Source organism: Gracilinanus agilis, chromosome 1, assembly GCF_016433145.1.
Source record: "Gracilinanus agilis isolate LMUSP501 chromosome 1, AgileGrace, whole genome shotgun sequence".
NCBI classification, from domain to species: domain Eukaryota; kingdom Metazoa; phylum Chordata; class Mammalia; order Didelphimorphia; family Didelphidae; genus Gracilinanus; species Gracilinanus agilis.
In genome coordinates this window covers 209515002-209534633 of record NC_058130.1, presented here as the reverse complement: position 1 = coordinate 209534633, position 19632 = coordinate 209515002, and the positions used below count along the sequence as shown (strand labels likewise).

The 19632-nt window shown below is 40.4% G+C and overlaps 1 protein-coding gene across 1 annotated transcript in view; it reads right to left on the bottom strand.

Moving 5' to 3' along the window:
* Positions 1–19632, bottom strand: part of TTYH3 (tweety family member 3) — a 180007-nt gene that overhangs the window by 27781 nt on the left and 132594 nt on the right. Inside the window, exons 6-7 of the mRNA XM_044678846.1 lie at positions 17974–18127; positions 182–237 (exon numbers count right to left, since the gene is read on the bottom strand). Of these exons, the coding sequence (XP_044534781.1) occupies positions 182–237; positions 17974–18127 (210 nt within the window). The remainder of the gene's footprint in view (positions 1–181; positions 238–17973; positions 18128–19632) is intronic.

The following is a 19632-nucleotide window of genomic DNA, read 5'->3' as shown; positions in this document are numbered from 1 at the left end:
TGTGCCTTCCCCCTCCATGGGGAACCAGAAGCAAGGCAGAGAGGATATTTTATTCCCAGACTTGCTGAAGATCAGATAGAAAACCCCAAAGCTCTCCCCTTTCCCCACTGGTATGGTTTTGGTGTGTAAGAAAACAAATCTGGTCTCACACAAGATAGCATGTTGTCAATGAACTACTCACCTGCTGAAAGGGATTTATGTATCCAGCAGAACAATCCAGGTAATAGTGAAGGATCTCTGGGAACAGAAAAAAAAGACTTCTGAGTGCAGTCATCACAGCCAATGGTCCAGTCACTGATTTCGCTTGAGGATGTAGGCATTAGACCAATCCTAGTTTCTTAGGGCACATAAGAGAAGTCTAGAAGACAGCTAGGTGACCCAGTGGCTAGAGCACTGAGCCTGGAGTCAGAAAGACATGGGTTCAGATCTAGCCTCAGACATTTACTAGCTGGGCGACCCTAGTCAAAGCACTTATCCTGCCCTGTTTGCCTCAATTTACTCAAATGTAAAATGGGGACAGGGCAGCCGGGTGGCACAGTGGATAGAGTTCCACAGAGTCTAGATTCATCTTCCAGAGTTCAAATCTGGCCTCAGACACTTATTAGCTGAATGACCGTGGACAAATCACTTAATCTACTTTGCTTCAGTTCCTCATCTATCAAATAAGGTGGAAAAGAAAATGGCATATATCTTTGCCAAGAAAATTCCAGATAGGGTCACAAAGAGTTAGACATGGCTGAAACAACCCAAAAAAACAAAAATGGGGATAATGATAGTACCTAACTCCCAGAGTTGTTGGGAGGACCAGATGACATAATAATTGTAAAGAGTTTAACATAATGCCTGACATATAGCAAGCACTTAAAATGCATATTTTGGAGCAGCTAGGAGTGCCAGGGCCTGGAATCAGAAGAACTTGGGTTCAAATTTAACAGTTCCCATCTGTGTGCCTCTAAGCAAGTCAACCCCAATTACCTGGCATTTTACCATTCTTCTGTCTTGGAATCAACCAGTATCAATTTTAAGACAGAAGGAAAAGATTTAAATAAACAAATGTGTATTTTCTTCCTTTCTAGTGTTATAGATTTAGAGCTGAAAGGGACCTCAGAAACTATTTAATCTGACATTAATCCATTTTACAGCTGAGGAAACTGAGGCTCAAAAAAGTTATGTGACTTGTCTACACTCTTGTCTACTCTCCTACCTGTTGGACCTCACCTTGTAACAAAGATGTATTAAAAAAAAAAGTTCAGTAAAACTGACCATCATGTCAGAGGACATACACATTTCACCCCAAGAGAAAGGAAATGGCAGAAGTTTTAACTTATTTATTGAGACCTTAGGCAAATCTTTTTAATCTATAAATCGGGGACAATAATCCTTCTCTTACCTACCTTAAAGGGTTACTGTGAGGAAAGGACTTTGTGCCCTGTAAATGGCTGTAGAAATGTAAAGTATTTAGATAGAGCTCGGTATCCACATCACAAAGAAGTGAAAGTGACACGGATGATCAATAACCCCGGATGCCTTTCAGGGATGCTATTTGGCTTTGGAATCTAATTGGTTGTTGGAAAAAAAAAATCAACTCCATAATTATGCCTACTCACACCACCAGATGGTGTGCTCAAGCCTGGCTGTGTTCTGTAAGGCAGAAATGCCAGTTTGGGATTTTACAAATGATCCAAAGCAGTAAGCAACAGGTGGATAATGGCACATTTACTTTAAAAAGTCATTCCAATAAAATAACCTTCATATGTTTGTGGACCAAATTTGCTTTTAAAGCCTCCCTCTGTCCCCATTCACTCTGTGATAAAAACAACAACAACAACAACCATCCTAGAAATATGGGACAAGTTGGGGTGTCACATAGGTAGAGGCCATTCTAGAAAGTTTCTACGTTTCTTGGAAGGAGGCAGCTAGGTGGCTCAGTGATAAAACAATGGGCCTGGAGGAGAAGACCCGAGTTCAAACACTTACCAGGCAGGTCACTTAACTTCTGTTTGACTTAATCTACTGGAGAAGGAAATAGAAAACCACACCAATATCTTTTCTCTTTCTCCTTTAAAATTCTTACCTTCTGTTTTAGAATTGATACAAGTATCAGTTCCAAGGCAGAAGAGCTAGGCAAATGAAGTTAAGTGACTTGCTCAGGTTCACACAGCTAGGAAGTGTCTGAGGTCAGACTGGAATCCAGGACGTCCCAACTCCAGGCCTGACTTTCTGTCCACTGAGCCCCTGCATGCCACTATCTTTGCTAAGAAGACCCAGCAGACAGCATAAACCACAAGGTCATAAAGAGTCCGACATGACTGGGAAAGGGGGATGAATAATTCCTGCCCATCCATGAGGGGTTGGTGGGAAGGGGGATCAAAAGAGATATCAGCTATGAAAGCACAAATATGAAATCTCAGACCACCAATAGGGCTTCTGACCTTTCTCTTAAGACGTTCCTGTCTTGTGCCATCAATCCCATGTTCTCACTCCATTCTGAGTGTAAGAAGACCCAAGTCTCATTCTGACTGCATGGTTTTGTGACCTGCCTGTGTTAATTTATATATCTAGGGCTAGGATGGATCTCAGGGGCCATCGAGTCCAACTTTCTCCCTCATTCTGCAGGCAAAGAAATTAAGATGAAGGGCAGCAGAGTGATTTACCCAACCAAGGATACAAAGGTGGTAAGCATCAAAGGAAGGATTTTCAAATTTCAAATAGATTCAATAGAATCAGAGGATCTAGAACTGAAAGGGTACTCAAAAATCATTTAATTCAACACCCTCATTTTATAGATGAGGAAACTGAGGCTCAGGGAGGTTACCTGACTTGTCCCTGATCACATAGATTCTTAGGGAAGAAAGGGACCTCAGAGATCATCTTGTTCAATCCTATCATCTTACAAATGAAGAAGTGGCACCCTTAGAAAGGCAGTGGCACAATAGATAATCTGGACTTGAATCAGGAAGACCTGATTTCAAATTCAGCCTCGGACACTTACTAGCTATGTGTCTCTGGGCAAGTCACTTAATCTTGTTTGCCTCAGTTTTCTCATCTGTCAAATGGGCTAGAGATGGAAATGCCAAACCACTCCAGAATCTCTGCCTCAGTTTTCTCATCTGTCAAATGAGCTGGAGATGGAAACGGCAAACCACTCCAACATCTCTGCCAAGAAAACCCCAAATGGGGTCACGAAGAGTCAGGACACAACCGAACAACAACATATAATCCTACTTTATCTCCCACTTATTCCATTGCTTAGATGCTTACTAGCTATGTAACCCTGGACAAGTCACTTATCCCTGTTTGTCTCAGTTTCCTCATCTGTCAAATGAGTTGGAGAAGAAAGTGGCAAATCACTCCAGTATCTTTGCCAAGAAAATCCCAAATGGGGTCACGAAGTGTCAGACATGATTGAAAAAATGACTGAAGAAAAACAAACAGAATCCCAAGAATAACTTGCTCCTCACCTCATACAGACTGGGTCAGAGATCTCGAGTTAGAAGGGGTTTCAGAGCGTCCAACCTTTTTCACTTAACAAATGAGGAAATCCAGGAAGGCTGGGCTTCCCCAAGATCACACATACACTGAGTAACAGAGTGTGTACTTGAATTTAAGTCACATCTCCAGAATCATGCACTTTCTGTTTGCTCACACTGCCTCCCTCTCCAAATCATTTCCTCTCTAGGTCTCAGTTTCTTCCCCCTTGAAATAAAGGGGCTGAACTAGAGCAAAGGCTACCCAAGTCTGTAAACTTAAAAAAATATATATATATATGTAATATATATATATATTTTTTTAAACAACTATTTCAGTATGAGAGGTTTCCTTTGTAATCCTATATATTTCATTTTAAAACATTATTCTGGGGGCAGCTAGGTGGCTCAGTAGATTAAGAGCCAGGCTTAGAGACAGGAGGTCCTGGATTCCAATCTGGCTTTAGACCCTGTTTGCCTAGCCCTTGCCTTTCTGTCTTAAGAGTTGTTACTAAGACAGAAAGTAAAAGTCTTAAAAAAGAAATACATGAAATTGATTAAATATCTAAAGATTTCTTTAATGATCACTATTTTCGGTGTTGCCTACTTTTATTTTATATACATATACATATATATGTGCGTGTGTATATAAATACACACGCACATATATATATTTTTACCAATTACATGGCATAACAAATTTCCACACAAGTTTTCCTAAGTTATATGATCGAATTTCTCTCCTTCCCTCTCTTCCCTTCTCCCTCCTGGTGCTGGAAGTTGATTTGATCTCGGTTATACATGTATTATCATGCAAAAGTATTGCATACTTTTAAAAGAATGAATTGAGGGCAGGCAGGTAGCTCAGTGATTTGAGAACCAAGCTTAGAGACATAAGGTCCTGGGTTCAAATTTGACCTCAGACATTTCTGAGCTATATGACCCTGGCAAGTCACTTGCCCTGCATTGTCTAATCTTTACAGCTCTTCTCCCTTAGAACCAATATACAGTATTGATTCTAAGACAGAAAGTAAGGGTTTAAAAACATAAAAATAAAAAATGTCCTCTTGATTCCATTTGGCATTTCAGTTATCATATGTGGAATATAATAATAGCAATAGCCATCATTTATATGTTGTTTTAACTTTGCAAAATGCTTTACAAATATTATCTTATCTGAGACTGACAACAATCCCAGGAGGTAAGAGCTATGATTACCTCCATTTTAAAGATCATTAAACTGAGGCAAATACAGGTGAATTCATGTGCCCAGGGACCTCCAGCTAGCCTTTGGGGCCAGTCTTCCTGACTCCAGGTGCAGCACTCTGCCAGCTGCCTATAGGCTTAGAAAACTACCAATTAATATTATCAGTGTTTTAGTATATATTTATTTATTTAGTCAAACATTTTTCAATCAAAATTTAATATGGTTCAGGTCACACTTAGAAGTGCTGGGGGCCACAGGTTGAAAATCTGACACCTTTAATTGACTGCATTGGTCTGGCTGCTTCTCGGTCCACTTGGTCCAGGAAGGCAGAACCAGGACCAAAGGGTGGAAAGGAAAGACTAGCTCGTCATAAAGAAAAGCTTCCTAAAAACTGGTGGGTTTTGGGGTTTTTTTTTTGGCTGAGTGGGAAAACTTATGATTTTATCCATTTCATCAAGATGAAAACTCACTCTAGCAGGGCAGATCCATAACTTAATCTTAGAGAGCTGCCAGAAGCCAGAGAGAAATTAAATGACATATCCAAGGTACTACAGCTAGTATATCACCAGTAAGTCTTAAACTCAGGCCCTCTTGACTCCAAGGCTGGGCCTTTATCCACTTTTTTTTTAACCCTTACTTTCTGTTTTAGTAATAACTCTAAGATAGAAGGACAAAGGTGAGGCAAACTGGATTAAGTGACTTTCCCAGGGTCACACAGCTAGGAAGTGTCTGAGGCCACACTTGAACACAGGACCCCCTGTCTCTGGGCCTAACTCTCTATCCACTGGGCCATCTAGCTGACGGTCACTTCTTAAAGAGCAATAGCTATAAAGAAGTAAATCTTAGTTCCCTTTTACAAAGAAAAAGTTAATAATTTGGATTGGCTAATAGGAGAATGGACCATTGTATGAGATAATGAGTTCTCTGTCAGTACTCAAGTGGAGGTTGATGATGACCACTAATATAGCATGTGGAATAAGCCATGCTATTCTGATATTCCTTCTAAACTCTGAAGAACTATGAAATATGATGCTTAAGGGATGCTGGGAGCAACTAGATAGACAGAGCAGTGGATAGAGTTCCATGTCTAAAGTAAAGTAGATTCATCTTCCTGAGCTCAAATCCAATCTCAGACACTTACTAGCTATGTGGCCTTGGGCAAGTCACTTCACCTTGTTTGCCTCAGTTTTCTTATCTGTCAAATAAGCTGGAGAAGGAAATGGCAAACCAATCTAGTATCTCTGCCAAGAAAACTCCAAATGGGGGTCACAAAGACTTGGACTGGATTGAAATACCACTGGACAACAACAAATGAATCATCATAATAAATGGTGTGCATACAGTGTCTTAAGATTTCCAAAGCACTTTAATTTTATGTCATTTCATTGTTTCAATAATCCTAAGAAGAGGCATTATCTCCATTTGGCAGATGATGAAACAGACTCACAAAGCTTACCTGCTGATAGAGAACTAGTAAATGTCGTGAGAGAAATTAGAACATGGGTCTTTCCCAACTGAGCCCAGGGTTCTTCCGACTGACTACACCATACCTCAAGGTCTCTCTCAGGGGATGGAAGGAGTTGAGAGGAGAAAGGAATGTTTCAAGAATAGTGAGTCAGTGAGCAAAGACAGAAAAGCTTGGCAGGGGTAAGGGGGCATCTAGGCTAAACCCTGGAGCAGATGAGATGACATTATATTGTGTGAGGGAAGATAAGAAAGGCAGATTAGAAAAAGAAGCTCAGAGATGCTCTCAGTCACAAGGCAAGAGTCAAACTGACTCAATAGATCCAACCCTGGATTCTTTGGGTCCTTGAGTTACACTACAGCCCAGTTTGCAACCTCTCCCAACTCTAGATTCCTAAAGCATCAATCGCCTAGCCCACTCCTTGGGTACTTATGATAATGCTGCCTCCTGGCAGTTTATGTATGGCTTTCTTGCTTCACTATTTACCTCCTCAAGTGTGTATCTTGTCCTCCCAAGGAGACTGTTAAGTCCCTCTAGAATAAAGACTGTCTTCTTCTTCAGTAACCCCCATAGTTCCTGGCATATCATGGGTACCCAAAGACTGCTTGTCGAATGAATGAGTTTGTTGGCTCAATAATGCAGGAAATGGGCTTCCCTCCCTCTTTCCCTGGCCTCTGTGGGCTGGGAGGGAGGAAGGAGGGAGAGAGGGGGCTGCCAGCCAAAGGAGATAAAAGCCCCAGTCTCTCAGCAGTAATAACCATCATCTGTCTCCATTGTGAAATGCCTCCATCTGAAGAGTGAAAAGCACTTTAACTAAAAACATCATCCATCATTAAGAGCTGGATTTCCTCTCCCCTCCCATGAAAGAGCCTGGGAACAAGGGTAGGAGTTGTATCGCCACCATGTAAAAGAATACCCAGCAAGGGGCTTTGGGGACCAGTCACACCTATCTGCCACCATCCCACCATCTTACTCTCTCAGGGGGAAAATATAGTCTCTCCAACTCTCTTGGACCCTGACATTTGTATTCAAATAATTCAGACACTTACTACATACGTGACCCTGAGCAAGTCACTTGAACTAGCTTGCCTCAGTTTCCTCATCCTCCAAATGATATGGAGAAAGAAATGGCAGACCACTCTAGTATCTTTGCTAAGAAAACCCCAAATGAGGTCACAAAGAGTCAGACACAACTGAAATGAATGAAAAACAAAACAGTTCTAAGAGGGAGGCCACAGCATAGTGAATGGGCCAGGCTTTGAGTCTGGGATTTGGAGCCAGTTACTTACTACCAGTGTGACTTTGGGCAAGCCCCTTGCCCAAGCCCTTGGCTTACTTTCCACATATGTAAAATGACGGTGTTGGACTAGATCAATTAATAGCAACTACACGCTAGTTTTTAGATGACCTCTAGATTTAATTTCAGTTTTAATCTTTTTTTAAACCAGAGATTTTTAAAATCCTTATTATCAGCTTAAAATCAACAAAAAAATGTACAAAGGACAAAAAAGCTTTCTGTATATGAAATTAAATGTTTTAAATGCATATTAAATTTAACTTGATAGCAATACAATTTCCTTGTTTGTTGCATCATCTTTTGAACTTCTCTTTGTTTTCTTCTGTGTATTTCTAAAATATTTTATTGGTGCTCTGCTGTTTTTCTCTCTCTGTCTCTCTGGCCATCTCTGTATTTCTACTATTATTCAGTAACTTACCACCACTCCCCTTTCCCATAATCACAGGACTCATGACAAGAATTTCCTATCCAAATTAAACCATAAGTCCAGTTTGTATCCTTGTGTTCAAAGTATTGAGTTTTCAATCTTAACTATGGCTTGGGTTCAAGTCCTTTTTTTTTTTAATCTTTACTTTCTGTCTTAGTAATAACTCTAAGATCAACAGACAAGAGCTAAGCAATTTGCCCAGGGTCATACAGCTAGTAAGTCTCTGAGGCCAAATTTGAACCCAGGACATCCTGTCTCTAAATCTGGTGCTCTATCTACCAAGCCACTCAGTTGCCTCATTACTTTTGACACACACCTACACTCAGCCTTTTAATGATTCAGGCTGAACTACAGGTAACAGGTAGGGTGCCAATCTTCATGGGTAAGAGAAGTTTCCCTTAGAAAGTTCCCTGAAACTTATCACATCTGAATTTTATTCTTGAAAAAAGAAAATCTTGACCAGGAACCTCATGGGTATAGCAAATATTTTTCAGCCAATCTAAAATAAAACAAAGAGGCAATGCTCCAAGCCAATAAGAGGTTTATTAAGAGAGACCATTGTCTTTCAGTAAAGCTGGGTCATTAGATTTTCCTCATTATCTAAGCCAACTGAATGAGAATTTTTCTCCTTGTTTTATACCCTAATGTTACATCATTCAAGATCCCAAGATTCAATGACCAATCCTAGGTCTCAATGGACGGGAGGTCCATTTAGGAACAATGGACAGGAGACAGATTTTCTAGCAATGACTGGGTGCTGTCTTCTTGAAGAGGTGTCTACTTTTTTCTGAGTCTTGATTGGTTAGGATGGTCTATACTAGGTCACTCACTACCTTATAGTCATGAGAGGTTCAGAGACACCCTCACACTTTCAGATGTGCCCTGAATGGAAAGCCCCTAGCACTCATCATCCTGACATGCCTTATTTGTTTGATAGAGAGTTACAGTAAAAAGAGACAATTGTTAGATTTACTGCATAGTTAGGATCTTTTCTTTTATAAAGTATAATTACTATATTTCTACTGATTGACTGTGATAACTGGGGTCTTATTTAAAAAGAGTTAGGGGGCCAGGAATTCTCATTCTCTTCATGGGTTTCCCATTTCATCCTTGGACTCTGACTTCTGCTTTTCACCTTAGTCAAGTAACATAATTTTGTCTCCCGTCCTGTTCCTTCTTTTTCTGAATTCAGGTCCTGCTCACACTGGATAGATTCTCAATTGGAATCCAGACTTCAATTAACAGGAATTATGAGGGACAAAGGGAGAATCAGGAGAAATAATATGGTGCAGTAGAAAGAAGGTAGAGCTCCTAGGTTCAAATTCCAGTTCCCCCATTTACTGCCTGGGTGACCTTGTCACTTAACTTGATGGGGCTTCAGTTTCCTCAAATATAAAATGAAAAGAATAGCCCCTGAGGCCCCTTCCAGATCAGATACCCTATATATATCTTAGTAGTAGTTGTTTAGTCATATCCAATTCTTTGTGACATCATTTGGAGTTTTCTTGGCAAAGATACTGGGCTGGTTGGCCATTTTCTTTTCTAGCTCATTTTCCAGATGAGGAAACTGAGGCAGAGTTAAATGACTTTTCCAGGGTCACACAGCTAGGAAGTATCTGAGGTTGGATTTGTACTCAGGAAGTTGAGTCTTTCTGACTCCTGGCTCAGCCTTCTTATCTACTGCACCACCTAGCTACCCCAAATACATACTTCTGTATATTGTTCCCTAATAGTTTCCTGTGTAGGGACTTGAAGAGGATGCTGGACTCGGATTTAGAAACAATATTAGACATAGCTGGGTGGCTCTAGTCAAGTCGGTTATTCTCTCTAGGTCTCAGAATTCTCAATAACCTCTGGATGCAATAACCTCTAAAATCTCTTCTAGATCTAAATATAGGATTCTATGAACTCATCCTTACTTTAAGCTTATGGAAGGTGGGTATCATGTCTGAGAATTCTCCATTGTGTCAAGAATACAGCAAGATGCCCAATGGTATTTGGTGAATACAATTATAATATTTAGACTCTAGAGTGGGTATTATTATTATTATTATTATTATTATTTCCCAGTTAAACAGAATAACAAATTTCCCCATAAGTTTTCTGAAGTTATGTGATTCAAACTGTCTCCCTCCCTTCTTCTCAATCTGGGTTTATATTTGTAATATCACACACAATATATATATTCATATTTTGAAAGAAAAAATAGTAGGAGGTTCAAGGATGAAGAGGAAGAAAGATGGGTGCTGTCTTGGTAAGGACAGTGAGTGAACGTCTGGGATGAATCACAGTGTAAAACCAGCAGCCCCTCTCCTCTACCAGCATCTGTACCGTGCTAATTAAAACTCAGCTCTCTGACTAAATTTTAACAAGCCTGTCACTTTTTTTTATAACCTCCTTCTTCTACCTCTGAGTTGGATGAGCAAACAGTGATGAGTTGCCCGACAGTAACTCCTGTGGGGCAGCCAGTACCAGCTGCCAGAGAGGCTCCCCAGCTCTTGCTAGAGTCCCCCTACCCATTCCATCCCTATTCCCCTGAAGGAATCCCCACAAACCCAGGGGATGGCTCATTCCTGACAATCTCAGTAATTTATCTAGCAGGAAGAACATTAGTCCTCATTCAGACAGCTGAAAGTCAAGGAGAAATTAAGGCTTGTCCCTTGGAACCAAGAGGGAAATTCCTAAAAGGTACCAATGATTAGGTCAGGGGAAAGGATACTAGACTAGGAGTCAGAAGACCCAGGTTTGAGTCCCAAGCCAATCTGCTATTCACTATGGAACCTTGGGAAGTCACTCTACCAATTATGGTCCTCTATTTCCTTTTCTATGCACAAAAGGAGTTGATCTCTTCTTTGCAGTTGGAGGGTTTTAAATAGTTAATTTAATAGCTAATTAAGTAGTATTTAATAGCTAAATAATAGTATTTATGGAATACTAAATACCCAACTAGATTTGGCTAATATTGGTTGGTCATGCTGAACTATTGTCACTGTTTTCCTTACAAATTGTATCCTGGGATGGTTTGCTGAGGAGGGGAAGGGAGGAATGAATATAGCCTGACATGAAGTTAATGTAAAAACAAACTATATTCATAACGTTTCTTTTCCCAAAGGAAAAGAAATGATGGAGGTAAATTAGAATTGCTCTCAGGTCCCTTCCAGCTTGGGCGTTCTACAAGTGTCTCTGGTTCAGGAAATCACAGCTGGGAGTCTCCCAAAAGGACCAACAGAACTCAAAGAAGCTTGTACCTTTTACCTTCAGCCTTGTAGAATTCTGCCATTTTGGTGCCACAACAATATTTCTTTATTTCCTGCTCCCCCTACACACATGCTCACACTCTTTTAAAACAGAAAACCATGGACTCTAAATTATTTTAAATTTGATTTAAAATATGTAATAATAATAATAATAAATACATATAGTACATACTATGTGCCAGGCACTGTACTAAGCACTTTATAATTATTATTTATATATTTATATCATTTTATCCTCACCATGACCTTGAAGGAGACTCTTATTACCCACATTTTTACAAATGAGGAAACTTAGGCAAACAAGTGACTTGCCCAGGACCACCCAGAAAATAAGTATCTGAGGTCAAATTTGAACTCAGGTGTTCCTGACTCCAAGCCCAGCTTCTTTACCCACTGCAATCACCCAGAAACTGCTACAAAAAGTTGACGACACTTAAGAGGAACTGGGTTTAAGTGAATGACCACTTACTAGGAATGTAAAAGGATATTATTTCTTTATCTCTTTTTTTTCCCCCAAACCCTTACCTTTTGTCTTAGAATCAACATCTGTGTATTGGTTCCAAGGCAGAAGAGTGGTAAGGGTTAAAGCAATGAGGATTAAGTGACTTGCTCAGATTCACACAGCTAGGAAGTGTCTGAGGCCAGATTTGAACGCAGGACCTCCCAGCTCTAGGCCTGGCTCTCAATCCGCTGAACCAGTGATGGGCAAACTTTTTAAAGAAGGGGTCAAAGGAAAGGAAATGCTCATCTGTCAGTCTGTTTCTAAGGCAAGTCTTTCGAAGTTCCATTGTACTGTATCCTACTCATTGTATTTGTCAGATTAGGAATAATGTTGCCAGGCTGGATAGGACATTTCAGGGGGCCCACATCTGGCCTGTGGCCTATAGTTTGTCCATCCCAGCACTGAACCATCCAGGTGCCCCTCCCCCAAGGATATGATTTCTTTTTTAAATTATTTGTTTTTTACATTAAAATAACTAGTTAATTCCCTTCCTTTCCTCCCTCCATTACAGAAGGCATCATTTGACAAAAAGATCTCTCTCTCTCTCTCTCTCTGTCTCTCTCTCTCTCCACATATAGATACATAACTATTTATTACTTATTTCTCTTTATCAAGGATATTATTTCTGTTAAGCTATGTGAGAAGCATGATGGGTTGGAGTCAGGAAGGTCTAGCATCAAGCCCCACTTCTGACACATAGTGGATGGGTAGATAACCCACTCCACCTTTTAGCGGCTCAGGAATGGTTGTAATATTTCCAAAGGAGAAGACAAAAAGCCAAGAAGGACCAACCAGAGGGTCCTTTTCTAGCTCCTTAGGTACCCAGGAAGTAGCCACATGTTAAAATGAACTGTGGGAAAAGGGGTCTTGGGTGGGGGGTAGAAGGTGGAGGAACTGACTGGTGAAATTGGCAACGGCTGAAATTGGCAGACTGAAAATGTCATAACTAGGGTGGGGCAGGCCTTCTCTAGTCCAGTCCTTCAAATACTGATTTTTGTGGGGGACAGAAAGAGATGAAGTATATCTGGCTTGAGGGGAAAGGGAGATGACAACCTTCACCTCCATCACAAAAGCCTCTCATCCTTCTGTTTTTGACCCTTTTACCTCTGGTCTACGCAGGGGCAAAAAGAGGTGATGAGGCCACCTCCTGCTGGGGAACAGGACAGACCAATTTCCCAGCCAAGGGGAGTCATTCCAGTCCTTTAGTACCCCGGGCTGAAGATGGAACCCGACAGCTGTTATTTATGATTCATTAGGCCACTCCGGGGCTGCTCACACCAGCTGCCACCGTTCTCCCCACTGCATATATCTCTCTGGGACAACTTCTGTCTAGAGCTCATCAGAGCTAGTAAATGGCAATTAGCCAGGTCTCAGGAAGGAGGGGGAAGTCGGGGGGGGGGGGGGGAGGGGGATGAGTGGAATGTTATAGGGATGTTTTTAGATGCATATGCCCAATTGGGTCCTGGCAGCTGTCTTCCAGGGGAGACTGCCACCGGGATCCATCTCTCACTGCTGTGGGACAGTGTGGGGTTAGAGAGAAAGCATGTGACAAGGAGCCATTCCATTCCAACCTTGGCCAAAGTCACTAATCTTTTCTATGGCTCCTTTTCCCTACCTAAAAAGGGATGTAATTCTTCCTGTCCCATTTCTCTCATGTGGTTAAGAGGAGGAGGAAGAAGAAATAATGAATGTATTTTGAAAAAGTTAAATAAATGAACATATTTTGAAAAAATTAAATATTTGAACAAAAGCAAGTTTTGCTTATTTTTCTTTTACTAATATTACTTATGCCTAGAACCAAACTCCTATCAATGCCTTTAGAACAGGAGTTCTTAATTAGAATCTGTTTTTTTAAACATATTTTAAAAATATATTTCAAAAACTGGATTTCAATATAACTGGTTTCCTTGGTAATCCTACATCTTCTTTTTTAAAGCATTAAAAATCTTAATGAGAAGACTGGAGGCTTCACCAGAATGCCAAAGAAATCTTTGCCACAAAAAAGTTATGAACTCCTGCCCTAGAAGAATTTGCTTGGGGTGCAGCTGGGTGACTCGATGGATAGAAAACCGTGCCTGGAGATGGGAAGACCTGGGCTCAAATCTGACCTCAGACACTTCTAGCTGTGCAAACCTGGGCAAGTCACTTAACCTCCATTGCCCAGCCCGTGCTGCTTTTTTTTGTCTTAGAACCAATACATAGTATTGATTCAAAGGCAGAAGGCAAGGATTAAAAATATTTTTTAAGTTTAAATTAAAATTTTTTTAAGAAGAAGAATAATATGCTTGTTCAGAGTTGAAGAAATAGACAGGGAAATGAGCTGGCCCAGACAGGAAAAATTCTCTATGAACTCTTCCTGGGATCCAGCTTATGTGTATGCAGCTTGAAAGAACAATGGATCCTAACCTAGGACTTGCTCCTTATGAGTAGTCTGGGCACCTTTGTAAATCCAGATTCACTTCTCTGTCATATTGAGGCTCCAGGGTATTTACCTGGCTCCCCCAGCCCCCAACCTTTTAGAATAAAAACACAAACTCTAAATTATTTATAACAATTTAAAATATGTATTTTTTTAATCAGAGAAGCAGTCATGGTGTAGTAGGTAGGGAAAATTGATCTAGAATTTAGGAAGACCTTAATTCAAGTCCTGCTTTTGCTATATACTGGCTGTGTGAGCTTAGACAAGTCATATCTGAATGTACCAAGTAACTCTCTAAGATGATAAAATTAAAGAGCAATCATCGATCTGTATCAGTGAAGGGAGTTTCCTTACCAGGAGTCTCTTTCACTGATTCAAATTTTTTTTTAATTCTTGGAATTTTTAAAAAATTAAATTTTTTATTTTAATGTTTAAAAATTAAAAATGTTAAAGTTGTATACATTAGTAAAATATGTTGTAGTATCTCTCCATTTAAAAAATGGTATTGATGTCCTTTGTTTATATATCATATTCCTTTCCTGAATATATTCTTTTTCTACCCAGTTAACTTCCCCTCATAACAAAGGTTTAAAAAACAAAACAAAAACAACAGTTCAGCAAAACTGACTGATTGTCTGAAAGCAAATGCAATATTCCACATCCCTGGTGCCCCACTCCTCAACAAAGGGAGGAAATTAGATTTTCTCTTTTCTGGAGCCAAGTTTGGTCATTAGAATTAACCTGACCCACTCTTCTTTTTTACATTAACACGGTTTCTGTTGTTACATTCTTATTACTATTTTTATGTAATTGTAGTCAGTTTTATACTCTTACTCTGTTTTCTTTACTTTCAATCCTTTCCTATTCAGCCTCTCTTTGTCATTTCTTAGAGTACAATTCTCTACTATAATACTCATATACCACATTTCTTTGGACATTCATTCTTCAGTTATGAACTCATGAATCACTTTCAGTTTGGGGTTTTGAGGGAAATTTAGGCTATTGTGGATAAAACTGCTACATTTTTATTTTTTGCACAGATGGGCCTTTTTTCTGCCTCCTTTGTAATAGCATCCCTAAGGGATGGAGAGATCACTGGGTCAAATGATACAGAGTACTTATTGTATATGACTATTGCTTTTCAAAAAAGCTGCACCAATTTAGCTCTAGCAACATAAGAGTGGGTCAGATTCTCCACAGCCCTGCCAACACTGAATTTTATAGTTTTTTATTATCTTTACCAAGTCAGTAGTATGTGGTTTACCTCTCAGAGTTATTTTAATTTGCATTTCTCCTAATTATTAGTTTCAACATTATTCATTTCCAAATGGTTATTAAAAATTTGTTTCTTCTTTGCAGAACTGCCCATTTATCGTTTGACTACTTAGCCACTGGGGAATGGTTGTTACTTTTTCTTTTTTAATGCTTTCTTTCTATCTTTGTAACAACTCTAAGATAGGCAAGGGTTAGGTATGAAATTATCTGGCCCAGGGTCACACAGGTCAGCAGTGTCTGAGGCCAAATTTGAACCCAATTCCTCCAGACTCCAGGCTTGGCATTCTATTCCCTGAACTAACTAGCTGCCCTGGAATGGCTGTTTTTCTTAAAAATCTGTGCCAGTTCTTTATAGGTTTTAAATACCAGACTGTTCACAGAAATATTTATGGCTAAGATGGTTCCCCAATCTGTTTCTTTTCTTTTTTATTATGGGTTAGCTGTCCTTTTGTTATATTCATATGATAAAATCTGTCTGGCCTAGATTCAATCATGGTTCTGCCATTAACTCTTGGGTAAAATTTTTATCCTGGCCTCAGTTTCCTCTTCTATAAAATGAAGAGGTTGGTCACTACAGTCACTAATGTTCCTTCCAGCTTTAAATCTATGACCTCTTAGGTGTATTTTCTAGTTACTGTTCCTTATCTAACTTCATCCCTCCAATTCTACTCATTTCATTTTATCTTCTGCTGTGAAAATATGCACAACTTAAGACAGAATCGCCACAGTGAATAGGACAAGGATCACCCAAATCAGTAATAAAGTCTCTGATGAAAAGTCCCATAATCTGGTAGTAAGAATGCTATAATCTTTTTCACAGAAGGGGAGGTCTATGAATGTGTAATATAGCATATACTATTAGACATAGTGGATGTGTTGGTTGTTGTTTGTTTGTTTGTTTTTTAAAAAACCTTAACCTTCTCTCTTAGACTCAATACTATGGATTGGTTCCAAAGCAGAAGAGCAGTAAGGGCTAGGCAATGGGGGTTAAGTGACTTACCCAGGGTCACACAGCTAGGAAGTATCTGAAGTTGGATTTGAACCCAGGACTCCCATCTCTGGGTCTGACTCTTAATCCACTGAGCCACCCAGCTGCCCCCTAATGTGTTGCTTTTGAAGAAGTCTTTTCCTTTTTTCTCCTTTGTAACTGGGAATGGCATATAGTATAGTGCAGGAAGCAAAATATATTTTGAAATTAAGATGATATAAAAACATATAGGTATTAATCAAAAAGGCAAAAATCTGTTTTGGGTTTTTTTTTTTTTTAAGAAATGAAATTATGGGTTCACATTCTGGCTCTGACACTAATTTCATGACCTTAAATAAGTAATTTCACTTCTGTAAGACTATTTTCTCACCTGTTAAAGGGGGATAATAATATTTGTATTATTTGCCTAATAGAATTATTTTGTTTTGTTTTGCTGAAAAATGCCCTTTGTCAATCTTAAAACCTCCTACTGCATTTCCCAAAAGTCTTAGTGCTATTAAAACTTAAAGCTGTATGGTAGCTTTTGGGACTCACTATAAAAATGTGAGATGTCATCAGGGAAACAGGAAAGGAAGAGAATAGCATTTATGAAACATCTACTATACGCCAGGTGCTGTGCTAAGTACTTTACAAATATGATGTCATCTGATCCTCACAACAGTCCTGAGAGTTAGGTGCTATCATTATCCCCATTTTGCAGTTGAGGCAGCTAGACATTAGTGTCAGGCCTGGAGTCAAGAAGACTCATCTTCCTGAGTTCAAATCTGACTCCAGACATTTAATAGCTGCATGACCCTGGGCAAGTCACTTAATTCTATTTGCCTCCATTTCCTCATCTGTAAAAATGAGCTGGAGAAGGAAATGCCAGACCATTCCAGGATCTTTGACAAGAAAACCCTAAATGGGGTCAAAAAGAGTCTGACACGACAGAACAATAACAACAACAATATAGGATGTGGCTTCTGAGCTAAACTTTGAAGGGAATAGAGAATTCTAAGAAACAGAGATAATACCTTTTTTCTGCATCTATGTCCTGCATCCTTAATTAAACTATAAGATCCATTAGAGAAAGGAACCTTTGTCTTTCTCCCATAGCTCCTGGCCCAAGTCCAAGCCCAGCCTGGACAAAAAAGAGATCTCTCTATTGTTTTAAGTGAGAGCTCAAGGAGCTGGGAGCTCTGTGCTAGAAGGGAGGAAGGAGAAGGAGGGAAGGCTCTCCTGCTCCTAGGACAAGGACACTGGTGCCGGAAAGGATGTAGGAGGCTGCCTGGGAAGGAGAAATGTAAGAACCCCACTCCCCACCCCCTACATTCCAGTATTATAGAGAGCTCAACCCCAAGTCTGAATCTCAATAACCCTCAACTCAGGGATTGGTCTCCAGGCTCGCAGGCTCTCCGGGCAGACAATGGGAACAGAGCAGGGTCTGTTCTCTCCCAAATGGTCACTCACTTTCCCTGGGACCAAGTAGGCTCACAGTGGATGGGAGAAACCCACCCCTGGTAGACATCAGGCCACACCTCCAACAGCTCTTCAAGGTTGAGCTTGCTGGGTTCAACTATTTAATTTTACTGAATAAATCACAGGCAAAGTTGCCACATTGTCAGAGGAAATGACTGATTAGACTGGAAAATAAGTCTCTAAGCCTGTAAAATAAAGGCTCCCATTGTACCTTTGTGTTGATTTTGCAACAGGAAACCGGGACACAGAGACAGGGTCCGGCTCAGTCGCAAGGGCATCTCTGCTGATGAAAGCAGGCTTGGGGCATGCCGGAGGCTCCCGAGCCCCAGGGCAGCCTGGTTAGCTGGTTTTCTCTTTGCCTTAAGCTATTACCTGGCTCAGTAGAGGAACTGATCAAATATGGAAGGAGAAGGGTTTGGGGGTTGGTTGTTGGGGGATTTTTTTTTAGATCAACCCAAACACATTCATCTCATCAGTTCCAAAAGGAACGGGGGTGGGGAATCATTCACAGTGGACCAAATCCGATTAGTTCAAGGTCATTCATTCTGGCTCATTATTGGACAACGGGTAGAAGCAGCAGAAAGGAGAGCAGGAATCCCATAGTCAAGGTTAAGTCTCTGAACCTTGCCTCTCCTTGGCTCTAATGCAGAGCAAACAGCCCCACACTGACTGAGAAGAGGGTCTAGTTATCAACAAAATGTGCTGGACAGAGACGGACATCTCATGGGACAGCTCGGTGGCCTGCATCTGACCTTGCAAATAAAAGTCTAGCATTATCACCCCACATGCACTGTTCAACTGGCTGCTCCCCACCAGGAAATAGGAACAGTCATAGCTCAAATTCCTATAACCCTTTAAGGCTGGCAAAGCCTTTATGTATAATATCTCATTTGGCACAATCATGGGGACAGATTTTAGAGCCTTGAAAGGGGCTTTACAAGTCACCTAGCTGGGCAGTTAAATGGTACAGTGGATAGAGTGCTGGACTTGGGGTCAGGAAGACCTGAATCCAAATCCTGCCAAAGCTATATGACCCTGCAAATGTCATTTAACCCTGTTTGTGGCCAAAAAAAAAAAAAAAAAAGACATGAATCAGGTAACCATGGAAAAATATTTTTAAAAATAAAAATAAAAAAATTATTTAAAAAAAAAAGCAATCCAGTCCTAACCTCTCATTTTACAGAAAAGGAAACTGGCATCCAGAAAAATTAAGTGGCGTTCCAAGGTGACGCAGGATTCACACTCTGGCCCAGAGAATTCCAATTCCAATTAATTGCCACTGTATCGTGCTAAATGAGCAGTAATCTTTTATTTAGGCAGCTAGGTGGCACAGGGGATGGAGTGCTGGGCCTGGAGTCGGATTGACCTGAGCTCAAATCCAGACTCTAGACACTTACTAGCTGTGGTGTGACCTTGGGAAAGTCACTTAACCTTGTTTGTATTCATTTTCTCATCTGTAAAATGAACTAGAGAAGAAAAAGGCAAAGCACTCCAGCATCTTGGCCAACAGTCGAACATGACCAAAATGACTCAACAAGGACCACATCAATCTTCTAGTCACAAGTGGCTTCATCCCTGACAGGATTGTGGAGTGATGGAAAGGACACAAGCCTGGGTACAAATCCTTTACCTATATCATCTTGGGCAATTAAATCACTTCTGTTCTCTCTGGGCCTCAGTTTTCTCATCTGTAAAATGAGGGAGTAGGACTAGTTGTCTTCTACTGTTCCCTCCTGGCTCTAAATCTATGATCCTAAGTAGGCATGGCATGATAAAGGAAGATAAAGGACCACTCATCCCTAGGGTACACACACACACACACACACACACACACACACACACACTCTCTCTCTCTCTCTCTCTCTCTCTC